At 50.9% G+C, this 20,813-nt stretch overlaps 5 protein-coding genes across 5 annotated transcripts; 3 read left to right on the top strand and 2 right to left on the bottom strand.

Annotated features, from left to right (window-relative positions):
* Positions 1-27: 27 nt before the first annotated feature.
* On the top strand, positions 28-2,904 carry Z518_04388 (leucine-tRNA ligase; the record flags this gene model as incomplete). The annotated part of the gene is made up of 3 exons (XM_013418094.1): positions 28-450; positions 504-644; positions 691-2,904. 3 exons carry the CDS (start codon positions 28-30, stop codon positions 2,902-2,904), a joined length of 2,778 nt encoding a protein of 925 aa, XP_013273548.1.
* Positions 2,905-3,338: 434 nt separating this feature from the next.
* Positions 3,339-7,308, top strand: Z518_04387 (tRNA uridine 5-carboxymethylaminomethyl modification enzyme GidA; the record flags this gene model as incomplete). Its single annotated transcript, XM_013418093.1, has 3 exons — positions 3,339-3,448; positions 3,501-5,474; positions 6,558-7,308. 3 exons carry the CDS (start codon positions 3,339-3,341, stop codon positions 7,306-7,308), a joined length of 2,835 nt encoding a protein of 944 aa, XP_013273547.1.
* A 254-nt stretch (positions 7,309-7,562) lies between these two features.
* Z518_04386 (uncharacterized protein) lies at positions 7,563-9,341 on the bottom strand (the record flags this gene model as incomplete). Its single annotated transcript, XM_013418092.1, has 1 exon — positions 7,563-9,341. One exon carries the CDS (start codon positions 9,339-9,341, stop codon positions 7,563-7,565), a length of 1,779 nt encoding a protein of 592 aa, XP_013273546.1.
* A 3,182-nt stretch (positions 9,342-12,523) lies between these two features.
* Positions 12,524-14,372, top strand: Z518_04385 (uncharacterized protein; the record flags this gene model as incomplete). Its single annotated transcript, XM_013418091.1, has 2 exons — positions 12,524-12,545; positions 12,607-14,372. 2 exons carry the CDS (start codon positions 12,524-12,526, stop codon positions 14,370-14,372), a joined length of 1,788 nt encoding a protein of 595 aa, XP_013273545.1.
* Positions 14,373-18,460: 4,088 nt separating this feature from the next.
* Z518_04384 (uncharacterized protein) lies at positions 18,461-19,813 on the bottom strand (the record flags this gene model as incomplete). The annotated part of the gene is made up of 1 exon (XM_013418090.1): positions 18,461-19,813. One exon carries the CDS (start codon positions 19,811-19,813, stop codon positions 18,461-18,463), a length of 1,353 nt encoding a protein of 450 aa, XP_013273544.1.
* Between the last annotated feature and the right edge of the window lie 1,000 nt (positions 19,814-20,813).

Raw genomic sequence — 20,813 nt, 5'->3', positions numbered from 1 at the left:
CTGGAGAGATCCATGTTGTGGCAGCCCATGAGGCCTAAGTTCGTCCGCCCATTCAGTTCTTCTTCTAAACGGTCGGCAGCTCATGCTCCTCCTCGCCTCGACTTTCGTGCGATTGATTCAAAATGGCAGCAGAGATGGGCGTCTCAGCCCAAACCAGCGAAACAAGCCGTACCATCGGGGAAGTCCTATATCCTTCCTATGTTTGCCTATCCGTCCGGTTCCTTGCACATGGGCCATTTACGTGTCTATACCATCTCCGACGTAATCGCACGTTATCGGCGGATGCGAGGTGATGAGGTCCTCCATCCTACCGGTTGGGACGCGTTTGGCTTACCGGCCGAAAATGCTGCGATCGAGCACGGCATTGATCCGGCCGTATGGACGGAAGAGAACATTGCGAAGATGAAGAAACAACTCAAGAGCATGAACACGAGTTTCGATTGGGATGCCGTACGTCAAGAGCTGGGGGATCCTGGTATATAGTGCTGATCGGTTGTCTGTAGGAAATATCAACGTGTTCTCCGTCATTCTACAAGCACACCCAAAATCTTTTTCTCAAGTTGTATCATCGCGGGTTGGCCTATCAAGCAGAAGCGTTGGTAAACTATGATCCCGTCGACAAAACTGTCCTTGCCAACGAACAGGTAAATGAACCGTTGCTCGCCCGGATTCTGGACTAATGACGTGCAGGTTGACAACCATGGACGCTCTTGGAGGTCTGGGGCCCTCGTGCGGCAGATCAACCTTCGTCAATGGTTTTTCCGAATCACGGAGTACAAAGAGGCTCTGTTACGTGACCTTGACTATTTGTCTGAAGGCGCGAAATGGCCTGAAAGAGTGATTCTCCAGCAACGGAATTGGATTGGTCGCTCCGTCGGTGCTCGAATCCGATTCGGTTTGAGAGATCAGACAGGAAAATCAGTCCCCGTCCATATTTTCACGACGCGACCAGACACATTGTTCGGAGTAAAATATATTGCTCTGTCAATGAGCCATCCTCTCGTGCAGCAAATGGCTACAGGGTCTCCCGAGTTACAGCGATTTCTGAGCATGCGTGCTTCTTTCGCTCCGGATTCGAAGGAAGGGTTTGAATTGCCACTCCAGGCAGTCAGCCCACTTTCGCAGATGCTGGACTCCAACCAAGAGCCTATACCAGTCTTTACGGCCCCCTACGTGCTTGAAGACTATGGTGAAGGCGCTGTTATGGGGGTACCCGGACACGACTCTCGCGATCTGAGCTTCTGGAAACTTCATAGACCTCTAGAACCTATCTCCGTGGTCGTTGCTCCATCGGCCACCGACGCGTCGACCATCGACATCCCTGCCGCTGACGTGAAAGACGCATATACCAGCTATGGTATACTGACTCCTGCCTGTGGACCTTATTCCGGATTGGCAAGCAGCGATGCCGGAGCAAACATTGTGAACGACTTAAGAACCGTTGGCCTGGCGGAACCCTTCGAAACATGGAGGCTTCGGGACTGGCTGGTGAGCCGACAAAGGTACTGGGGAACTCCAATTCCTATTATCCATTGCCGGAACTGTGGTACTGTTCCCGTGCCCGAACAAGACCTTCCCGTGGTGCTACCTAAACTTGATTCATCGATCAAGGGCCAGACTGGCAACCCTCTTGACAAGATCGATGACTGGATCAATTGCACATGTCCTAGGTGCAACGGGATCGCCAAGAGAGAAACGGATACGATGGATACCTTTGTTGATTCTTCATGGTACTTCATGCGCTTTCCAGATTCCACTAATTCCGTCGAACCATTCTCACGCCAGTCCGCGGCCGCCATGCTTCCCGTTGACACCTATGTTGGTGGAGTAGAGCATGCCATCTTGCATTTGCTCTACGCTCGTTTCATATACAAATTCCTTTGCAACGAAGGACTGGTATCCGGCGAGACAAGCAATGAAGAACCCTTTCAGCGGTTTGTGGCTCAAGGAATGGTTCATGGAAAGACCTTTTCCGATCCCGATACCGGGAGATTCTTACGCCCTCATGAAGTGGAACACGATGGCGAGCTCGCCGTTATAAAGTCAACGGGCAAATCACCCACTGCTACTTGGGAAAAGATGTCAAAAAGCAAGCACAATGGGGTGGATCCGTCTGCCGCCATTGAGAAATTCGGTGCAGATGCCTTACGTGCTCACATTCTCTTCGCCGCACCCGTGAGTGAAATTCTGCAGTGGGATGAAGAAAAGATTATCGGAATACAAAGGTGGTTCCATCGAGTCCATCGACTCGTGTCTGATCTGGCTGCAGAAGCACCAGGGCGTGAGGTCGCCAGTCCAGAAGGCGGTATACCTGACCTGGGTAATGTTATGGACGACGATGTGGATGCCCTCCTTTTGACCCAAACCACAAGCAAGAACATTTCTCGTACCTTTTCCGACGACATTTACAGTCTCAATACCGCGGTCTCAGATCTCATCAAGCTTACGAATGGCCTCCACGATATCGGTGTGAAAAACCTGACACCATCTGTAGCAGACCACACAATCACAGCACTGTTGAAAATGATGGCACCAATCACGCCCGCTTTTGCAGAAGAATGCTGGGAAGAATTGATGACGAAGAACGATGCAACGAGCATCTTCAACACCCCCTGGAATGGCGATATAATCACGGCTGAACAAGAATCCGCCCTCCGAAGCCGCAAAAAATCAATGACATGCGCCGTTCAAGTGAATGGTAAACTGCGGTTTACTACACAAGTGCCTTCAGCCGGCCCAGAGGGTAAAACTGGATCTAATAAGGCGGCCCGAGAAGAAGAAATACTTGGTGCAGTTCTGAATACTGACGAAGGGCGAATGTGGCTTACAGAGAGAAACGACTGGGAAAAGAGGAAGAGGGTGGTCGTCGTTGGTGGAGGAAAAGTATTGAATGTGGTTTTTTAAGGTCGCAACACGACATTGGGCTTCTCCTATAGTCTTGGAGGCCCCATATCTGTATTATTACAAAATCTTAAATGGCTGGATCAAGCCAGGTCAAAGCCTGAACCAAACTCGTACAATCACGTATTCGGAATGCTCTCACTTGTCGCCGACTGAAGAGATTTTGATCATTGACCATCCATTGTAAACCGAAACCTAGCGATCATTCTCAGCCTCATCTATCAAATGCAGCCTGTGTGACAAAAAGGCTAAATACAAACCAATTTATTAGACCTTGGACATATAACCTTTGGCGTGCCCACCAATCACACCCGCCTTCGCGAAGAGTCACGTGCTTATTTATACCACGCGGAGAAATCGTTTCCCTCCGCATTGATTTAGTACGAGTATTTGAGGAAAACCTCACCCATCGAAATAACGTTGGACTACACCTCTTCATGAGGCCGATACTTTGGCAATCAGGCCCTTTCCGATGGGGCCACACACCTCGAGCCAGGTCCCGCTTCTTGCAGCGCCGCTTCTTTGCAGCAGTTGCGGACGTAGTGAGGTATATATTCAACTCTTCTCATCCCTTGGAGCATTCTATTGACCAAGTTTAGACCATACGATGTTATCGTCATCGGCGGTGGTCATGCAGGAACTGAAGCCAGTGCAGCCGCCGCTCGATCAGGAGTCCGCACCGCTCTCGTCACTCCCTCCCTCTCCAACTTGGGGGTATGTTCCTGCAACCCGAGTTTCGGCGGTATTGGCAAAGGGACCATGCTTCGCGAAATCGATGCTCTAGATGGAGTCGCGGGCCGAATCATTGACAAAGCCGGCATTCAATTCCGAGTTTTGAACAAGAAGAAAGGCCCTGCTGTCTGGGGACCACGAGCGCAGATCGACCGGGACTTGTACAAGAAATACATGCGGGAAGAGATGTTGTCAACACCCAATTTGAGCATCCTGGAAGGCAAAGTCGCAGACATCATCGTGTCCCAAGACAATTTGAACCAGGGCGATCCTGTCTCCAAGGGTCGGATAACGGGCATCCGACTCGAGGATGGCCAGATCATTCCCACCTCACATGTGGTTATCACAACAGGTACTTTCCTTGGTGGAGAAATACATATTGGGCTCGAAGCATATCCATCGGGCCGGATAGGTGAAGACGCCACGTTCGGTCTGAGCAAGTCATTACGAAGTGCAGGATTTACGTTGGGTCGACTCAAGACTGGGACTCCTCCACGCCTGGACCGAGATACGGTTGATCTCAGCCGTCTGGAGATCCAACCAGGTGACTCGCCGCCAAATCCCTTTTCATACCTGAACCGGACCGTGGAGATTGGGGAAGATGATCAGGTGGGTTGCTGGATGACCTACACTAACGAGGCTTCTCATGACATAATTCGGGCCAATCTTGACAAGTCCATTCACATTCGAGAGACAGTCAAAGGTCCTCGATACTGTCCCTCGCTTGAATCCAAGATCATTCGATTTGGACATAAACCGAAGCACATAGTTTGGTTAGAGCCTGAAGGACTCCCGCCGAACAAGATCATCTATCCAAATGGAATCAGCATGACAGTCCCGGCTGATGCGCAGTATGCCCTGTTGAGGACCATAAAGGGATTGGAAAACGTCAAAATGCTCCAACCGGGATATGGGGTGGAGTATGACTACATTGACCCTCGAAATTTGTATCCCACCCTAGAGACCAAACTTATCCAAGGCCTCTTCTTGGCTGGTCAAATCAATGGGACCACCGGCTACGAGGAAGCGGCAGCTCAAGGAATCATCGCCGGTATCAATGCCGGTCTGTTGGCACAAGGCAAAGGACCTTTCACCCTCTCTCGCGCCGAGGCTTACATTGGCATTCTTATCGACGATCTAATCACCAAAGGCGTCAGTGAACCATACCGAATGTTTACCACCAGGAGTGAATATCGAGTGAGCTGCCGATCTGACAATGCGGACCTGCGCTTGACGGAGAAAGGACGAGAAGCGGGTGTCGTAGGCGACCAACGCTGGGCTCATTTCACCAGCGCTCGCAATCAAATAACAGAACTGCAACGGACCTTGGAAGATGCACGATTCTCGAGCCAAGACTGGGTGAAATTCGGGTTCCTATCAGCGGCTGACTCGACCAAGCGAAGCGCATTTGAAATACTTCGATTACGGGAAGTGGACGTTGATACTCTGGCCAGGCGCGTCCCAGGTTTCGCCGCGATATCAGATTATGATGACGAGATCAAGTCACGAGTGCTGATTGAAAGCAATTACGCCCCATATATCATTTTTCAGCAAAGAGCGGCGGCGGCTTTTGAGCGTGACGAATCCCTGGCACTCCCCGCCGATATGGACTACGATAGCGTGTTCGGGCTGAGCATGGGTGAGAGAGAGGCGCTGAAACTCGTCAGGCCGGCGAGCGTGGGGATGGCGAGGAGAGTGGAAGGGGTCACTCCTGCAGGGGCGCTGCGTCTGCTGAAGTATGCTCGACAAGCTCGCTCGCGGGCCCGAGCGGATGATAGGCTCTCGACCGAGGAATTGCTCGAGGCAGAGAAGGTAGAGGCCGATGGTGCTAGTGCCTCAATGTGAGGACGGTTTCCGGATGTCCAACTTGTATCAATATTGATGAGGGACTTTGGAACTGGCAGAGCAGACGGATGTGGTGCCTGGTACGATATTAAGCCTGAGCGGGTAAAATGATCTCGTCCCGTAGAGACGGCCAGAAGGCTGATTCTCAAAAATATTCGCTGAAAGTTAAGCTCGAGAGGACACGTCTACTCGGACCTAATTAACCGTTCTGACCCCGTGTAGGACCGGCTTAGTCATCTGTCTGTCTACAAGCAAACTTGACACAACAACGTCTGCTCTCCAATCATGAATTCTTAATCCACTCGCTTCTCTTCAATCTTTCGACTTCACCAGTCCTCATTCCCCTTTCCTTTTCCCCAATCGACGCATGATCGCGATTGCATGCTCCCTCCGTCACGACACAATGTCATGGCCTCAGCTGCCTGGGCGGCGAACGGGCGCGGCGTATTGCCCCTGATGGGGAGTTTCGGTTCCTCTGGAGTTGTTGGTGCCGGTATCGCATCTTGGGTATGGAGATCTTCGAGTCCAACCCCTGCGTTGGCGGTTGGATATAGGAATAAATTGGAACGTTGCCGACCAACTTGGCGTGAGATTTGGTCTTCGAGCTCCATATGTTCAAGTGCCAGTCCTGTGAGATCAAGGTACGCATCCTTCGGATTTTCTAGATTGAAGAGAGATCCTAAGTGTGAGATGTAGGAACTCGACGCGTCTTTCTACTTATAATTCCCAGACAAGATGGACGCAAATATATCAGGGGCGACAAGTTCGAAATTTTTCGACATGGCCGGAGAAGCCAGAACAGAGCTCAAAGCAAGGAGCTAGCAGGTGAGGACCCTTGTTTGACACCTTTGGTCTTACCGCAGATGTTGTTACGATGAAGTTCTCCTCGGCCACCAGAGATGGAGACTCGGCTACGGTGATTTTCCTCTAGATCATCTAGAAGGTACTGGGGCATTCCAATTCGGACGAAACCATTCGCCGTCCTCGATAGCCCTCGGTTCAATTAGGATCCACCAGTTCCATCCCACCCAAATTCAAGTCGAGAGGAAATGTCGAAAACTAACAAACCTGTACTACAGCACCAGAACGGGCGCATCACCATCGCCCAGCCCTGCTGCCCTACAACCAAAGTTGACAACCCTCCTCCCACGCCTCCCTCCCACTGTGCATGAGAACATCTATACTCTCCCCAATATCCTGACCTTCACGCGCCTCCTCGCCGCCCCAGCCGTCGGCTATTTCATCCTACACTCGGAACCCATCTGGGCCTTGTCTCTTTTCTTCTACGCCGGCATCACGGACCTAGTCGACGGCTACCTGGCGCGGCGCCTCCGCTCGCAAACGGTCGTCGGCACCGTCATCGACCCCATGGCCGACAAGTTCCTAATGACCATCGCCGTCATCACGCTGACGGCCAACGACACACTTCCTATCTGGCTCGCGGTGATCATCTTGGGCCGCGACATCGGATTAGCGATATCCGCCATTTACTTCCGCTGGATCAGTTTGCCACCACCCAAGACGATGGCGCGGTACTGGGACTTCAGCCTCCCGAGCGCCGAGGTGCATCCGACGGAGATTTCCAAAATCAATACCTTCCTACAACTTTTGTTGGTGGGGAATGCGATGTTGTTGCCAGTCCTCCCTGACGTGTGGGTGCAGACGTGGAATCTCCAGGGTGTGTTTGAGGGATGGATGTATCTTGTGGCGGGGACGACAGTGTGGAGTGGACTTAGCTATGTGGGGAGTAAAGATGCGGTTAGAATTTTGACGAAGAATGAGATTAAAGCTGAAGAGAAGATGGGAGGAAGCAAAAGTGAAGAAAGATAAAAGGACATCAGAGAAGCCACTGCACCACGAGTATCATCACCACGAGAACCGGGGCATCTTGGATTTCTCCTAGCACAATATCATATTGGGATTCAACTTCTGTTCGAAGTCGGCTTTTTGGTTTTCTTTTTCCCCGATGGCATCCATGCTCTCAATTCAGTAAAGAACACGCTGGAAAACTCCAAAACGGCCTTGTGGGTCATGCAATGCTCGATTGCTTGCTATGAAAATCGGATCCTTTAACAGCTCCGTTTTCATCGTCCAACGGCTCTGCCTAGCCTCGCCTGCGCCGTCGCTGGGGTTCGATCAGGCCAGCTTCCAACCGCGTCATCGACCTCCTCGAGAAACGTCGTTGAATTTAGCACATTTGTCCCACCCAACACCACTCGGACTCCAGGTACAGAAGCGTTGACCTGTGCCACCATCTTGGCCTCCTCATACGTGACCCCGCCCACCATAAATACGATGATATCCTGCGGTTTATCGCGGGTGTGACCTTCGAGAAAGGGATATTGCAGCTCCTTTAATCTTCCTTTGATGAGGTTCTGTAGGGTGATTTCCAGCCGAGGAGAGTGCTGGGTGTACACGTTCTCGACGCCCTTGAGATTGAGGTTGCGCCGGAATTGGCTGAACGGCGAAGATGCTGAGTCGAAGAGGTCGGTGAAGCCGCCTGCCACGCCGACCGGTGCCGGTTGAAGGCTATGGTGGTAGGCGAGGAGTTTGGGAATGATGGAAAGTTTGTGTGGGGAGATGTCGGCAACCGTGGCGAGCAGGTCGAGAAGGACAGGGAGTGCATTGTTCGGGTTTCGTTCGTAGCGGATTGCGTATATGGCTACCAGCCGGATTTTGTTGTCTGCTGGTATACTGGGGTTTTGGATGTGCTTTTGCAACGTCTTGAGGTCGGCGGCATGATTGTCATTACATACCAGACTTTGCTCGAGCTCGGATACATCAAGTAACGAATCGGCCGACACCCTCCGGCTGAGTTCGCTGACCAACGCTACGTGTTTAGACACGTTGCCTGAGAGCTTACGAAATTCTGGATAGTCTTCGACGAATCGTTTCATATCAGCTATTGATTCGATCTGTGCACTGGATTTGGTTCGTGCTTGGTATTGGTCGACGTAATCTTTGATGTTCCCGCCGAGATCACCAAAGTTTTGGTACATGTTCTTCTTGAAAAAAGGGTCCTGGTCCTGAGAGAGGACGATTTCTTTCAGTTCAGGACGAATGTCCGGGACGGCACTCAAATCTACACGGCCGTTGTTGATACCGAGGAGTTCGTGTACTTGAGCTTGATAGGTCCATTGAGTGAGTAACGGCGTGATGGGGTCGTCTCTCCGGTCCAGGAGCAATAATATCGGCGGGGTGTCTGTTTTTCGAAAGTCGAATAACTGCTCTTCTTGAGTGATCTGATAGCGGACCTCGGTGGCGAGCTTCTTCGCCATGAGACTATTTTTCTCGTACCGGATTAATGGATTCTTCTTCAAAGACAGTAACAAGGCAAGTACCCCTTCTGTTGTCCTCTGCAACGCATCCGTATTCCAAATGTCCGGACTATGGCTCCATAACCTTTGCTTGGGGAATCCCAAATTCAAAGACATCAAATCCGGGTTGACGACAATGTAATCTGCAAAATATTCCTGCACGGCTTTGACCACCTCATGATCGTCTGCTTCCGCCAGTCGCTCCAGAGAAGATTTCTTGATGATATTACTGAAGTAGATATTGTACTCCCCATATTTGGGTTCCCGTAGCTCGTCAATGAGAAATTGTATCGAGTCTGGGGATGGTCGAACGAAACAAAGACATCGGAGGTGTCGCATGCGCTCCCGGGCAGGATTGTCCAGCCGATCAATCAGGAAGACTTCATGTTTGAGGAGGGCAGATTGGGTGATGGCGGTTGATACTATAGAGACTGTGTCCGAGTCTAATAAGAGGATCTTCATTTTCGACGATTGCGTGGCCGCAGCGCCTTCGCCGACTCCGGCGATCTTGGAGATGTAGTTTTGAATAGCTGATGCTACATCCATCGTGGCTAATGGTGGTGATTTGAACTGATCGTCACCCACTCATCCTGATCATGAGGTTGGACTATAGGCAGAGCCTATTTAACAGAAAATAATGGAGCATGCAATGTGCCCAGAGGAGTGCCAGACCAATTTGTTGTTGTATGATGAATACAGATGTCTTGTTGGAAGCCTGCGGGTGGGCCGCCTGCACATGCGAAGTGCAGTGCGTGTGTACTAAAGTCAGTGGACCGCTCAGGCCCCGGCACCAATCCAGGGGTGCCGGGAACCCTTTCCTCCTCAAAATGGCGTCTGACCCGGACGTGCTAATTCATAGGCTGTGGCTACCTAGTCGCTCCAGTTTACGAGAATGAACTATTGACACCTACTATAAACCCTAGAAAGTTGCCATCTGCAGGACATCATCTACACGATCAAACAATATACTTCAGTATTGTGAATCATATTGGTGTGAGTCTTAGATTCAACCATCTATCTCAATGTTGCTGGTTGTTCGGACATCCGTGAACCAATATTCACAGCTTCCCGCCAGTTTGGAATGTCCACTGTAGCCGTCTCAAGGCGATCTTCATATTCGAGGTATGCACTGAGTGAGTGGTGTTACTCTATCAGTGTGCAAAGGATCTTCTTACCAGAGTGCCAGGGCTTTCTTCTGAGATCGAAGAAATCAACGCCAGTGCTGCTGGACAAGAAATCCAATCAGACGAGCATGTCCACCCCAACCTCCATAAGATCACGCTCAGAATTAGGAAGAAGGGAGAAATGTGGGCAATAGATCCCACGGGAGCGCAGTTCGGCAACCTTCGTCACCGATTCAACCTGCCGTATCCTCTTTTCACCTATTAACACATGGATGCTCTTGTGACTGAAGTTCAAGATCTTAATACCGAGTTTGAAGAGAAGTCCCTGGCCCGGACCCAGGAGCACAGGGGCAGGCTGAGTGCTCTGTTGGAAGGATCGAATCGGGCTTTCTACCGAGCCAAAGAGAGAATTGTGCTGGAATTAGGGAACCATCTCAAAGCGAGCGTGGTTAAGTTGGACACTCCGGAAGCGATCGCTGAAAGAAACAAGAGAATTGAAGACTGCCGCGTCGGAAACATGCCAATTTCGGCGAGGGAAACTGTCATATGAGGATCCAAGAAAGTTGTTCAATGATCGAGCACTAAATTGAGCTCGCAGGACTATCGAATTGAGCTGTTGTTGGACTCCTATTCAATCAACACAAGATTCTGTCCCCAGCCGTGTGTACCGCCGTTTCGAGCCTGGATCGTCGATAAATCGGTTCCCATCGCTCACCCTTGCTGGCCACAATATATGTCCATGTTTGTCACGGGCGAATTGCGACAGCGAACCGACTAGTTCCGCTGTGGAATTATTAATATCGACTATCCGACATCATCCCGGGAAGCACGAATAGGTAAGAGAATCATTCAGCCTAGAGCTCCATCTAGATATATGAACACCTGCAGCGAGAGCTTTCTCAATACGACCGTGCACGCCAGTATAGCAGACAGAACACCTTAGCCTTGTGTGGAATACTTCCCAAGTAAATTTCAGGTGGGTTATGGCCTCTCCCGGTCTTTTTAAAATCAATTGACTTGAAACAACCCAGCACGAACTGTCGAGAGGCCATGCCCAAGGGAGGGGTCAGTTCGCGGATATGGCCCTTTCTGGGTGAGGTTTTCCCATATCAAATTTGACTGAGGAACAAAACAGGGCTCATTCGAAAAGGTATAGTAATCGTTCTTGTTGGAGTTTGTGAAGCTTGTATTCCATCCCTGCGTACCACAGGGCTACCATTCGTGGGTACTTCTGCCAATGGGATATATCTGCTAGCATGCACTTGTGAACTATACTTGGACGAATTCAACTGTGCGCTGAGCAAATGCTGGAACGAGGTTGGTAGCAGCATCTCTTGCAACCTCAGAAATGTCTCCCTCAACGGTTCGAATAGTTTTCATGGAACGGGGCACACACCTGGGAGCCGAGTTGGATGGAGTGGATGGCTGCATCCGTTGTGTAGAAGCAGCTGTTTATAGTTCGTGAGTCTGCTCGGTTCCAGCAGCGCTCGGTGGTACCAAGCTCTACGACATACGTCCAGACACAGACCCCTAAAGCTCATTGGCGACGACGCGGTCACCACCAACCTTTCAATCCAATGTGGCCCGTATTTAGACGAACTCAATTGCCCCAACGGCCTTTAGCCACAGTCTGATCGGCACCATATCTTTCTTTTGTCAATCCATTCCGATGCTGTCAGCCGGGACGAATTCGCTATCGACCACTGGCGGATCCATCCTGAGTCCATTAAGTGATGAAAACATTGACTTGGACTGTGATGAGCAACTCTTTCACGGTGGGTGTAGCCAAAGCAAGCGCGGGAGGATCGAGGGCTTCGTCATCCTCCTCTTTATCGACCTCGTCATCTATAAATTCTGCATGGACGGGACGGTCTGCTCAGAATGACGCACACAAGGGGCTGCTAGTAGCAATGGCGTCGTATTCCTGTATAGTGCCCTAACATCCTCCCTTAACAGATTGATAGTACTTAAGGCGATCGAACCTAGATAGAGCTCAGATAGATGTCGGTCGTAACAAGACGTTCTTCTAATGATGTATATCTTGCATCTTCTCTTCGTAGGTTTCTATTGGGGCTGATGGGCGTAAAAATCATGCTATCGTCAAGACAATGTCCTTTTCACTCGATGGTGAACAACCCGTTCAATTCTGTTTGCACCAGCCCGTGGGCGAGCGTCGAGTTACTCCGGACTTCGAGGTCGAATGGCTAAGCTGGAGAAGAACATTTGACAAGAGACTCGTTGAAGCAAAGCACAGGATAAGAATCAACCAACCTGCAGGAGGCAAAGGCTGGGCGATGGAGTAGTACTGCTAGATGCCTGCTACTACTGTGAGCAACTCAAGCCGCTAGCTTGTCAACTGACCCTGCCGATGACCGATGACATCGTTGCCCCGTTCCACACGCTGCCCGAATCCTCCAACGTTCTTTTTCAACCAAAATAAAGTCATCTGCGATCTTCGTCTCCCACCAATATTTCGGCAACATGGATGTCATCCTCGCTGGAGGCAGCTCAAACCCCTACATGAATTTTGAGAACATGTCTACAAACTCTCCTTGAGCGCTCTCTCATCCTCGATGCACCCTAAGTCCCTGAAAGGCGTCCAGTATGTTTCCTGGAATTAATATTCGTATGTCAAGCCGCTCCAGTTTCTCCCTCTTCGGCCAGCTCCTCAACTAATATATATCCAGCATATCTCTATCTCTCCAAAGCCATCGGAGCATCCGTCGATGAGGTCAAATTGATCAGCATATTCCTCTTTTCGTATCCTCTGGCCGCGGCCCTGAAACGAATTCCCGATGTAAAGCCATGGCAGAAGAACTTGTTTATCACGGCGGTGTCGCTATTTTACCTCGTGGGGATCTTCGACCTGTGGGATGGAGTCCGGACGCTGCTCTATAGTTCGGTCGGAGCCTACGCAATAGCATACTACATTGATGGCTCCCTCATGCCCTGGATTGCGTTTGTCTTTCTCATGGGACATATGTCAATCAGTCATATTCAGCGGCAGATGCTCAATGACCCGTCGGTCATCGATATCACGGGGGGGCAGATGGTCTTGGTCATGAAATTGAGCGCCTTCTGCTGGAACGTTCACGATGGACGTCTCAAACCCGAACTCATGACCGACAGCCAGAAAGAGCGCGCCATTTACCAGATGCCCGACTTCATCGATTACGCCGGCTATGTGTTCTTCTTCCCCTCCGTCTTCACGGGGCCAGCGTTCGATTATGTCGATTATCGTCACTGGATCGAGACCACCATGTTCGACGTCCCTCCGGGTACCAAAACGCCTCCTCCGACGAGGGGTAAGCGCCGCATTCCACGTTCAGGCACTCCCGCAGCGTGGAAGGCCATCACGGGCCTTGCCTGGATCGGCCTCTACATCCAATTCTCCGGCTGGTATAACGTCGACGTGGTCCTCTCGGATCAATACATGAAATATTCCTTCCCCTATCGGGTGTGGCTCCTGTACATGCTCGGCTTCACTTCTCGACTGAAATATTACGGCGTTTGGACCTTGACTGAAGGCGCTTGTATCATGGCCGGAATAGGCTATAACGGAATTGACCCCGCCACGGGCAAAGCGAAATGGGACCGTGTCCAAAATGTGTATCCATGGGGCATTGAAAGCGCCCAAAATTCACACGCATACCTCGACGGCTGGAACAAGAACACCAACAAGTGGCTGCGCAACTACGTCTACCTGCGCGTGACACCGAAGGGCAAAAAGCCAGGGTTCCGCGCCACCCTGGCGACCTTTATCACATCCGCATTCTGGCACGGCTTCTATCCCGGATACTACCTGACCTTCCTCATGGGCGCACTCATTCAGACCGTGGCGAAGAATTTCCGCCGATACGTTCGACCATTTTTCCTCACGCCGGATGGGAGCAAGCCGACAAAATACAAAATTTACTACGACATCGCGGGTTACATAGCCACGCAACTAGCATTTTGCTTCACGACGGCGCCCTTCGTGATTCTCGGATTCAACGACTCCCTCACAGTTTGGGCGCGAGTCTACTTCTACGCAGTCATTGGCGTCGCGCTGTCCATGGCCTTCTTCGCCTCCCCGGCGAAGGCCTATCTGATCCACACGCTGGACAAACGTAACTACCCATATGTGCACAAAACCGTCGCTCAAGAAACAACTCGGCCACCCACACTTGGTCTGCCGGATGATCCGGAAAGGGAAATCGACGAAGCCATTGAGGAGATCCGGCAGGAAGTCGAGGTCCGAAGGCGCAGCGGCAGTAAAGTCACCATGCCCAGCGGGGAGGGTCTCAAGGCTGCAATTGAGGGGAAATTGGGTCGGAAATTGAATTTCCCTGAGTTTAACGTGGGCCCGAGTGCTGGTGCCGACGTTGTCGATGGCAAGACTGCGAAGGAGAATGGAGAGAGTCTCAATTCGACCTCGATTACCGTGGGTGAGAGTGACAAGAAATCGAAATGATTGATGTGGTGATAGTGATCAGAATACTGAACGTTGGGGTTGGAGAACGTATGATAATTATACCACGAGAAGCAAGGGATTATACCTACGTTACGATGATCATGGTGATCAGGATACATGGTATTGCATTACATCCTTTTCCGCTGTCCCCACTCAGGGGGTCTCAATATAGAAGACGAAAGTAATCCACAAGACCATGATTAACATATTCCGCGAGTCTATCGTGTTGATGTAAACAGTTTATGCGTCGAGTTAAAAATTCTCCGCGATTGTCGCTTTCGGTGGACTCTCAGCATTGGCACGGTTAGCTGGGTCGAGTTTACCAGAGTCGGACACTGACAGAGATCTATCTCTCGGGGTGATCTGATTACACTGCATGACTTGGACAATAAAAAGAAGTTCGAAACCCAATAGCTCGGTTGCGAAGAAGGGTGGTTTGGAGCCACCTCATAGTGCGAGGCGGAAAGAGGCAGGGTTCTGCTTTCAAATTGTTCATATTATCTGAAGGTTCTTTCGAGTCAAGTTCTTTTCTCGCAACATTAGTACGCTGGGCGAATGCTCCGAGGGAAGCTTGAAGCTTACGCTTTGGCGCTACCGTAACAAGCGGATATCTCCACAGCGGGTTCGGAAAGGTAAAATGGAAAGACCAAAAGCATAATATTATCTGATAAACTTTCCCTGGACGACACCTCTGGGTTTCTGACTGTGGCGCACTGGTTGTACGATGCGCTAACGTGAATTAGAAATTGGTTCCTCAGGTTTCGGGAGTCTGGCTGGATGAATACGCGAGGAGGACCAGATAATCAGCCGAGAGGAGCTGACAAACGGCGCAAGAGAAAGCAAAGAAAGCACAATGGGAAATCAAGAAGTGAGGCGGAGATCCTTGTCGGTGAGAGTGCGATTGAAGAAATATCAACGGGGGGGGCTGAAGGAGCCGTCCAGTCAGGAAACTCCAGGTGATTTGAAAATCTCGATTGCTAGTGCATCGTCGTCAACCTGGTCGAAAGGAAGAGGCATATAGTATTGGATTTCGGTTTCGAGTGATACCGGAAACCGGATGCGAGTTTTCCAGGCGAGTTCTCCGGGGCCTATTGGGCGCTAGAGAGAAAGAGTCCGACTTTGACTTGCCTAATTGCATCGGCCTTTTCTTTGGCTAGGCTTGTTCGGACATAGGTCCGTGGCTCGGTTCAGGCTCTCTGCATTGGAAAGTCATCTATACCAGTCACCCGTCCAAAGCCTTTTACAGAACACTTATGAGAAGTGGTGGAGGGAGGGAGAAAAAAAAAAAAAAGGCGGGAGCTGAAGGGAATACAGGTGGTCGACAAAGTGACACCCAGAAGAACTTGCTTCGAAACACGGCTTCAACGTGGATTGCAAGGTTATGGGATCCAACCACCGTCTCGGTATCCAATCAGTGACTGATATGGCTTAGCGAAAAGGACTCGGTGGTCACGATCTGGTCAGAAAAGGAAGAATTCTTGGACCAAGCATCAAGATTAGTTGGGTAGGTCGTCGGGTTGCAGTCCTCCGTGAATGTTCCCTGAGAGCGGAAGCGAGAGAAATCGGAGCATGTTACCAGGAAGCCCCTGCTGCAGGAGGAAGAGGAAGCCTCTTGCAAGCACATCTTGTTTGGCCAATGAGAGATACTCGGACTCGCGAAAGGATCAATCAATTCTCGTGATTAGTAGCAGTCTGCCTGCGAGAGTAGGTCAGTCTCGCGCGCCGATTCCATAATTCAAATCAGAATAGGCCACGCAGTACTTATTGACCATGATCATTTCGGGCAGGTTGTCGACGCTACCATTCTTGATTGGTCAGGGAGACCGAGTCGTCTGCATGAGTGTATATATACGCGGTCTTCCTGGGGTGACTTTAAGGGTCTTTGGCTGAACGTTCTTGGTGGAAACGGCTGGAAACCTTTTATTAGGATGTACTCGTGCGCGGCGACGCTATCGTACGGTATTTGATAGCTTGCAACTGAAGAGCTGGGCAGTTGTCGAAATTGAAAAGGGGCGATCGCAGGCGAGTATTTGACCGAAAGTCCAGCGACTTCGGGGGAACAGAATCTGCATGAGCCATGAAATCAGAATTGTCGAATTAGTGTTTGGCGAAAGAGATTATTGTTCATGTTCCTTGCCTCTGATTGGAATTTGTTGCTTGGGATTGAGATTATCTGCGTAGGAATCACCGCTCCCTCGTCAAAAGGTCCCAAAATTCGAGGCATGCAGGGACATGAGATGAGGCCCCAATGCACCGTCCCCTCTCAGGAAGGACAGCGACAGGAGCACGGGGGACGTAGCCTCGTGTTACAAAGCCGTTTTCCTTTTCGAGGGGCACTGGCATTCGCCCGCCTAGGAGGCCTCCAACACCGTCCCGGAGGCCTCGATACACATGGTTGTCGATCAACTTTTCCCTACAATATTCTGGGACCACCGCTGGTTTCACAGCTTTGACGCAGGGATCCAGTGCCGTTGCGTAACCGAAGAGGACGGACGTGTGGAATGAGACATTTTAAGGGATCGCTTCAGTTGAAGGTAGCTACATCTTCGGATGGATGCACGATTTTCATGATTTCACATTCCCAGCTGTCAACACTGCATGTTCAAATGCGGCATGACCTTGATGGGCCCTCAGATTTAATCGTGGCGAGGCATCAAATGGGATAATGCATCGTACATGCATGTTCAGCTGGACAGGTAAATGATATTTGCAGTGTATGAGACCTCCGGAGCTGCCCGCCTTGGAGAGCGAGCAGATCAAATCCAGATTTGGTCTAGGTAGCAGCTGACTGCCAGCACGGTGCCTCCATCTGAGGGCGATAGGACGGTGTGCGCTGCGAATCAAATCATCATCCTCGCTTAGGAATGATGCCCCCATCTCTCAGTTCGATCTACAGGAGCTCGAGTGGCATTTCCAAGTGGCAACAAGGCCTCGACTGTGTGCGTTAGCGTGATAGATGCAATGAAAGAGCCATGGATCTACGGTGACTGGTTGCGCTGTGTCGGATCGAGATGTGGATGGATTGACGTAAAATCCAGGGCGGTTTGGATTACAGAAGCCGAGAAGCGCCCCTGGGAGCTGAGAAACGTTGGATATTGGGTTGCTTCAAGTTTGTGGCGTTTTTTGGCCTTCTATGACCGAGATGTCATTGCTAGGACACGTGTAACACGTGACATCAGGATACTGTCACGTGAATACCTATGTCCTTCAAGGGCTGACACCAAACATCCCTGGTAAATGTGTACTAGCACTCGTCGGATATCAGGGGAACGTGACTGTCCAGTTGATCCAGCCACATACCATTTGTTGCATTCTATCGAAAACGCCACGCTTTCTGCGGTGATTGTCGTGTTCGACGTCTGTTAGTAGAGGAACTGCCTTGGAACGGATCAAGCAAAGCTCCTTTGGTCGGAAAGCGCAGGAGTTGGCGTTTGGAACTAATTCATAGCCAAAGAGACCTCCGTACAAAGAACACTCCCCCCAAAAAGCACAATGCCTCCATCATCAATACCGTTCAATTTTTCCTGTTTGCTCCATTTCGGCCGTGCCTGTCATTAAACCGCCCGGTCTCCCCTTTTTTCCAGAACCCCAACGGACCATTTTCCTTTTGAAAAAAATTATGCGCAATGTCATATCAGCCTCCTCCTCAAAGACCCGCGCGCTTCCGAGAGTTCGGCACCCTAATCCTCCCACATTTCGACGGCAATCGTAGCTCTCGCAGGAATAATTCTCAATGGGACATGGTGGAATCAGAGATGGATCGATACTCCAGCAGACAAGATATGATCGTAAGAAGTGGTGCTCACTTGTCAAGTTCAGTAGTTCGGACATGCATCATTTGTCTTCGGAGACTCTTCAGGAGAACTCGGAACAGTTGGTCGAGCTCAAAAAAGTGATCCAGAAATGTACTTGACCAGATCAACGAGAAAAAAGCCCCGGTTCGCTCGTCGTGACAAGCGCGCAACAATATCAGAAACAAATCTGCAGCAGCTGAAACCACTGTCCTCTGCCAAAAAGCCTTCCGACAATAGTAGTCGGCATCCGCTCAAATTGGTTTCCCCCTTTCAATATACGGTGTCATAGCGATCTTATTGTTGAGTAGGATTTTGCCCGGCCCACTGACCCATTTGAGGCTGCTGAGGATATGGCGGCGGAGCAATAGGTTGCCCCGCTCCATCCTGATAATACGGTTGTCTCGGGCTTTGATATAGCTGAGATTGCGGTTTCCCTGAATCCCGGCGATCGTCATACTTCATCTCATGGGGAGAAGGCTGGCTCTGACGGGTGTGATCCATCTGCGCGGGACTCGTATTGACCGGGTACGGGCTCGGTCGGTATGGCACAGGATTTCGGGGATCCGCTGACACAGGGCTCAAGTTGTTGATCGGTCGTTGCATATTTATCGGAGGATACATGCTTGGCTGAGATTGGCCTCGATCGGATATCATTGAAGGCATGGTCGTTGGAGTCGCCGGAATGGACTTTGATGACGAGGGAATGGAGTTATTCAACGAATCATAAGTTCGATTATATGCCGACTGGTCGTACTGGCCGTAGTCGTTCCTTTGCTGCTGCAAATGAGGCGTGGTCACGGGTGACTGCAGGTAAGGTGTCGGCATGGAGGGTACTCCCATCCCATAAGGAGGAGCACCGGCCTGCTGCGGCATCGGGGGGAAGTTCTGGGGTAAGTAGTACTGCTGCTTGTTGTAATCTTGAATGTAGCCTGCTGGATTGACGCGATAATTATACGGAGCGGGAGCATTATCCAGCTCGTCAACATCCTCGATTGGGGACCGAAAGCTTTGCTTGGTGGTCAGTTCTGCACGCGGCCGAATGTACTGCAGGTTTTCCGTCTGGCTTGGAGTTCGCAGTTGGTTCGACAGGACATCGTTCACATGATAGTAAGACACCAGGTGATGGGTGACGCCTTGCACGGTTACGCTCATTGTCTTTTTGACCAGCCCGTCTTGTTTGAAGCCATACGAGTCCACCAAAGAACCGATGAGTTGTCTTTCCTGTTCCGCCGTGGTGGTACGTTCGGGGCCATATGATCCAGATTGTCCGTCTGAGAAAGACCCGGCGTCAGATCTCGCATACGACTCTCCGGGTCGGCTCGGCCGCCTTTGCTGCTTCTTCATTGCCCGCTTCTTCTCCCCCGGTGGAAATGGCTTGTCGAGCTCACGGTAGACTAGGAAGTTTCCGAGGATGCGACTGGGACTCCAGGTAACGCCATCGGTCCATCTCTTGATTCCGGACGCGTTTTCCTCGTAGATGAAGATTGAACCGCTTCTGATGAGGGTGCTTCGTTCTCGATCATGCGGTCTCCGGGGGACATGTGAAAGATGGCCTTGCAAGCAGGCCTCGAACAAGATGAGGGCATCTTGCGTCGTCGCCACATGGCCTTGGAAGGTGGGCTGGAGCGCCGCTCCGCCAGAAGACATGATGGAAGGTTTTTGTCGTGTATTGGATTTCTCGCAGGATCGAGTCAGCCCTACCGTCCTAGGAGTCTGGAGACGGAGAGTTTGCGATTGCCTCAGACTTTAATCTTAAGCGAAACTCAGTCCGAAAGACCGGGAGGCATACGTCCGTAGAGATTCCGAGGAACGAGACCCTGGAAACCCAGTGCTGAGCTGAAAGTAATTGAAAGTCAACAGGGAGTGAGAGGTCGATATACGAGCTGTGCTGTGCCGGTTGAAGCTCTGGCGCTCCCGTACAAGGCTCCCACCTGATCTCGAACCGGGTTCGGTTGAAAGAAAAAAGGTGGGATCTTCGATTTCGACGTGTCGCGAGACGGCCAGGGCCCCCAAATGGGGTCGAATACTAAAGATAAAAATGGCCTTGATGGTGACGTGAATGCAAATGGGCGAGCACGAGTTAGGAGAGAAGCCAGTGCTCGTGAAGTCCGAACACGCTTTTGCCCACCCCCAAGCGTGCTGTTTACCACAAGCGTGATGATGGCCGGATGGTTTCTAGGCCACTGTGTGATCCGCCCCAATTTGACTTTGAAATATGCTTTGGATGAGCTGCAGGATCGACCAGGAGTGAGGCTGGACAGAGTTTCAACCACAACGGTAATGATTGATGGAGATATCGGGGGTGCTGCTGGATGGGATGGCTGCCACTGAGGGGATCTGGAGGATTGTGGACTTGGGTACCAATAATGACAGATGAAAGATCCGCCACCTCGAGCAAACGCCAAGTCAGATGCCTCCAAAGTCAATAAAAAAGCAGCGACCAGGCAGAATCTGGAAAGCTAGCTGGTATAGACTTTGGACGTGGAGCAGTGTTTGGCTGGGAGGTTGAGGCCCTCAGAGGAAAGTTTCCCGGTGTGATCCAGAGAATACACCGCGACAGTGCGCAACGGGATACAAGTATGTTTTCCAGGCAAAGCGAAAAATGTTCGGTAATGGCGCTAGCAGAGTGTGAAAGGGTCGGGTGATG

The sequence above is a fragment of the Rhinocladiella mackenziei genome (genome assembly GCF_000835555.1).
Source record: "Rhinocladiella mackenziei CBS 650.93 unplaced genomic scaffold supercont1.3, whole genome shotgun sequence".
Taxonomy (NCBI): Eukaryota; Fungi; Ascomycota; class Eurotiomycetes; order Chaetothyriales; family Herpotrichiellaceae; genus Rhinocladiella; species Rhinocladiella mackenziei.
Note: the sequence above shows the minus strand (reverse complement) of the source record. Positions and strands in the feature narration are given on the sequence as shown.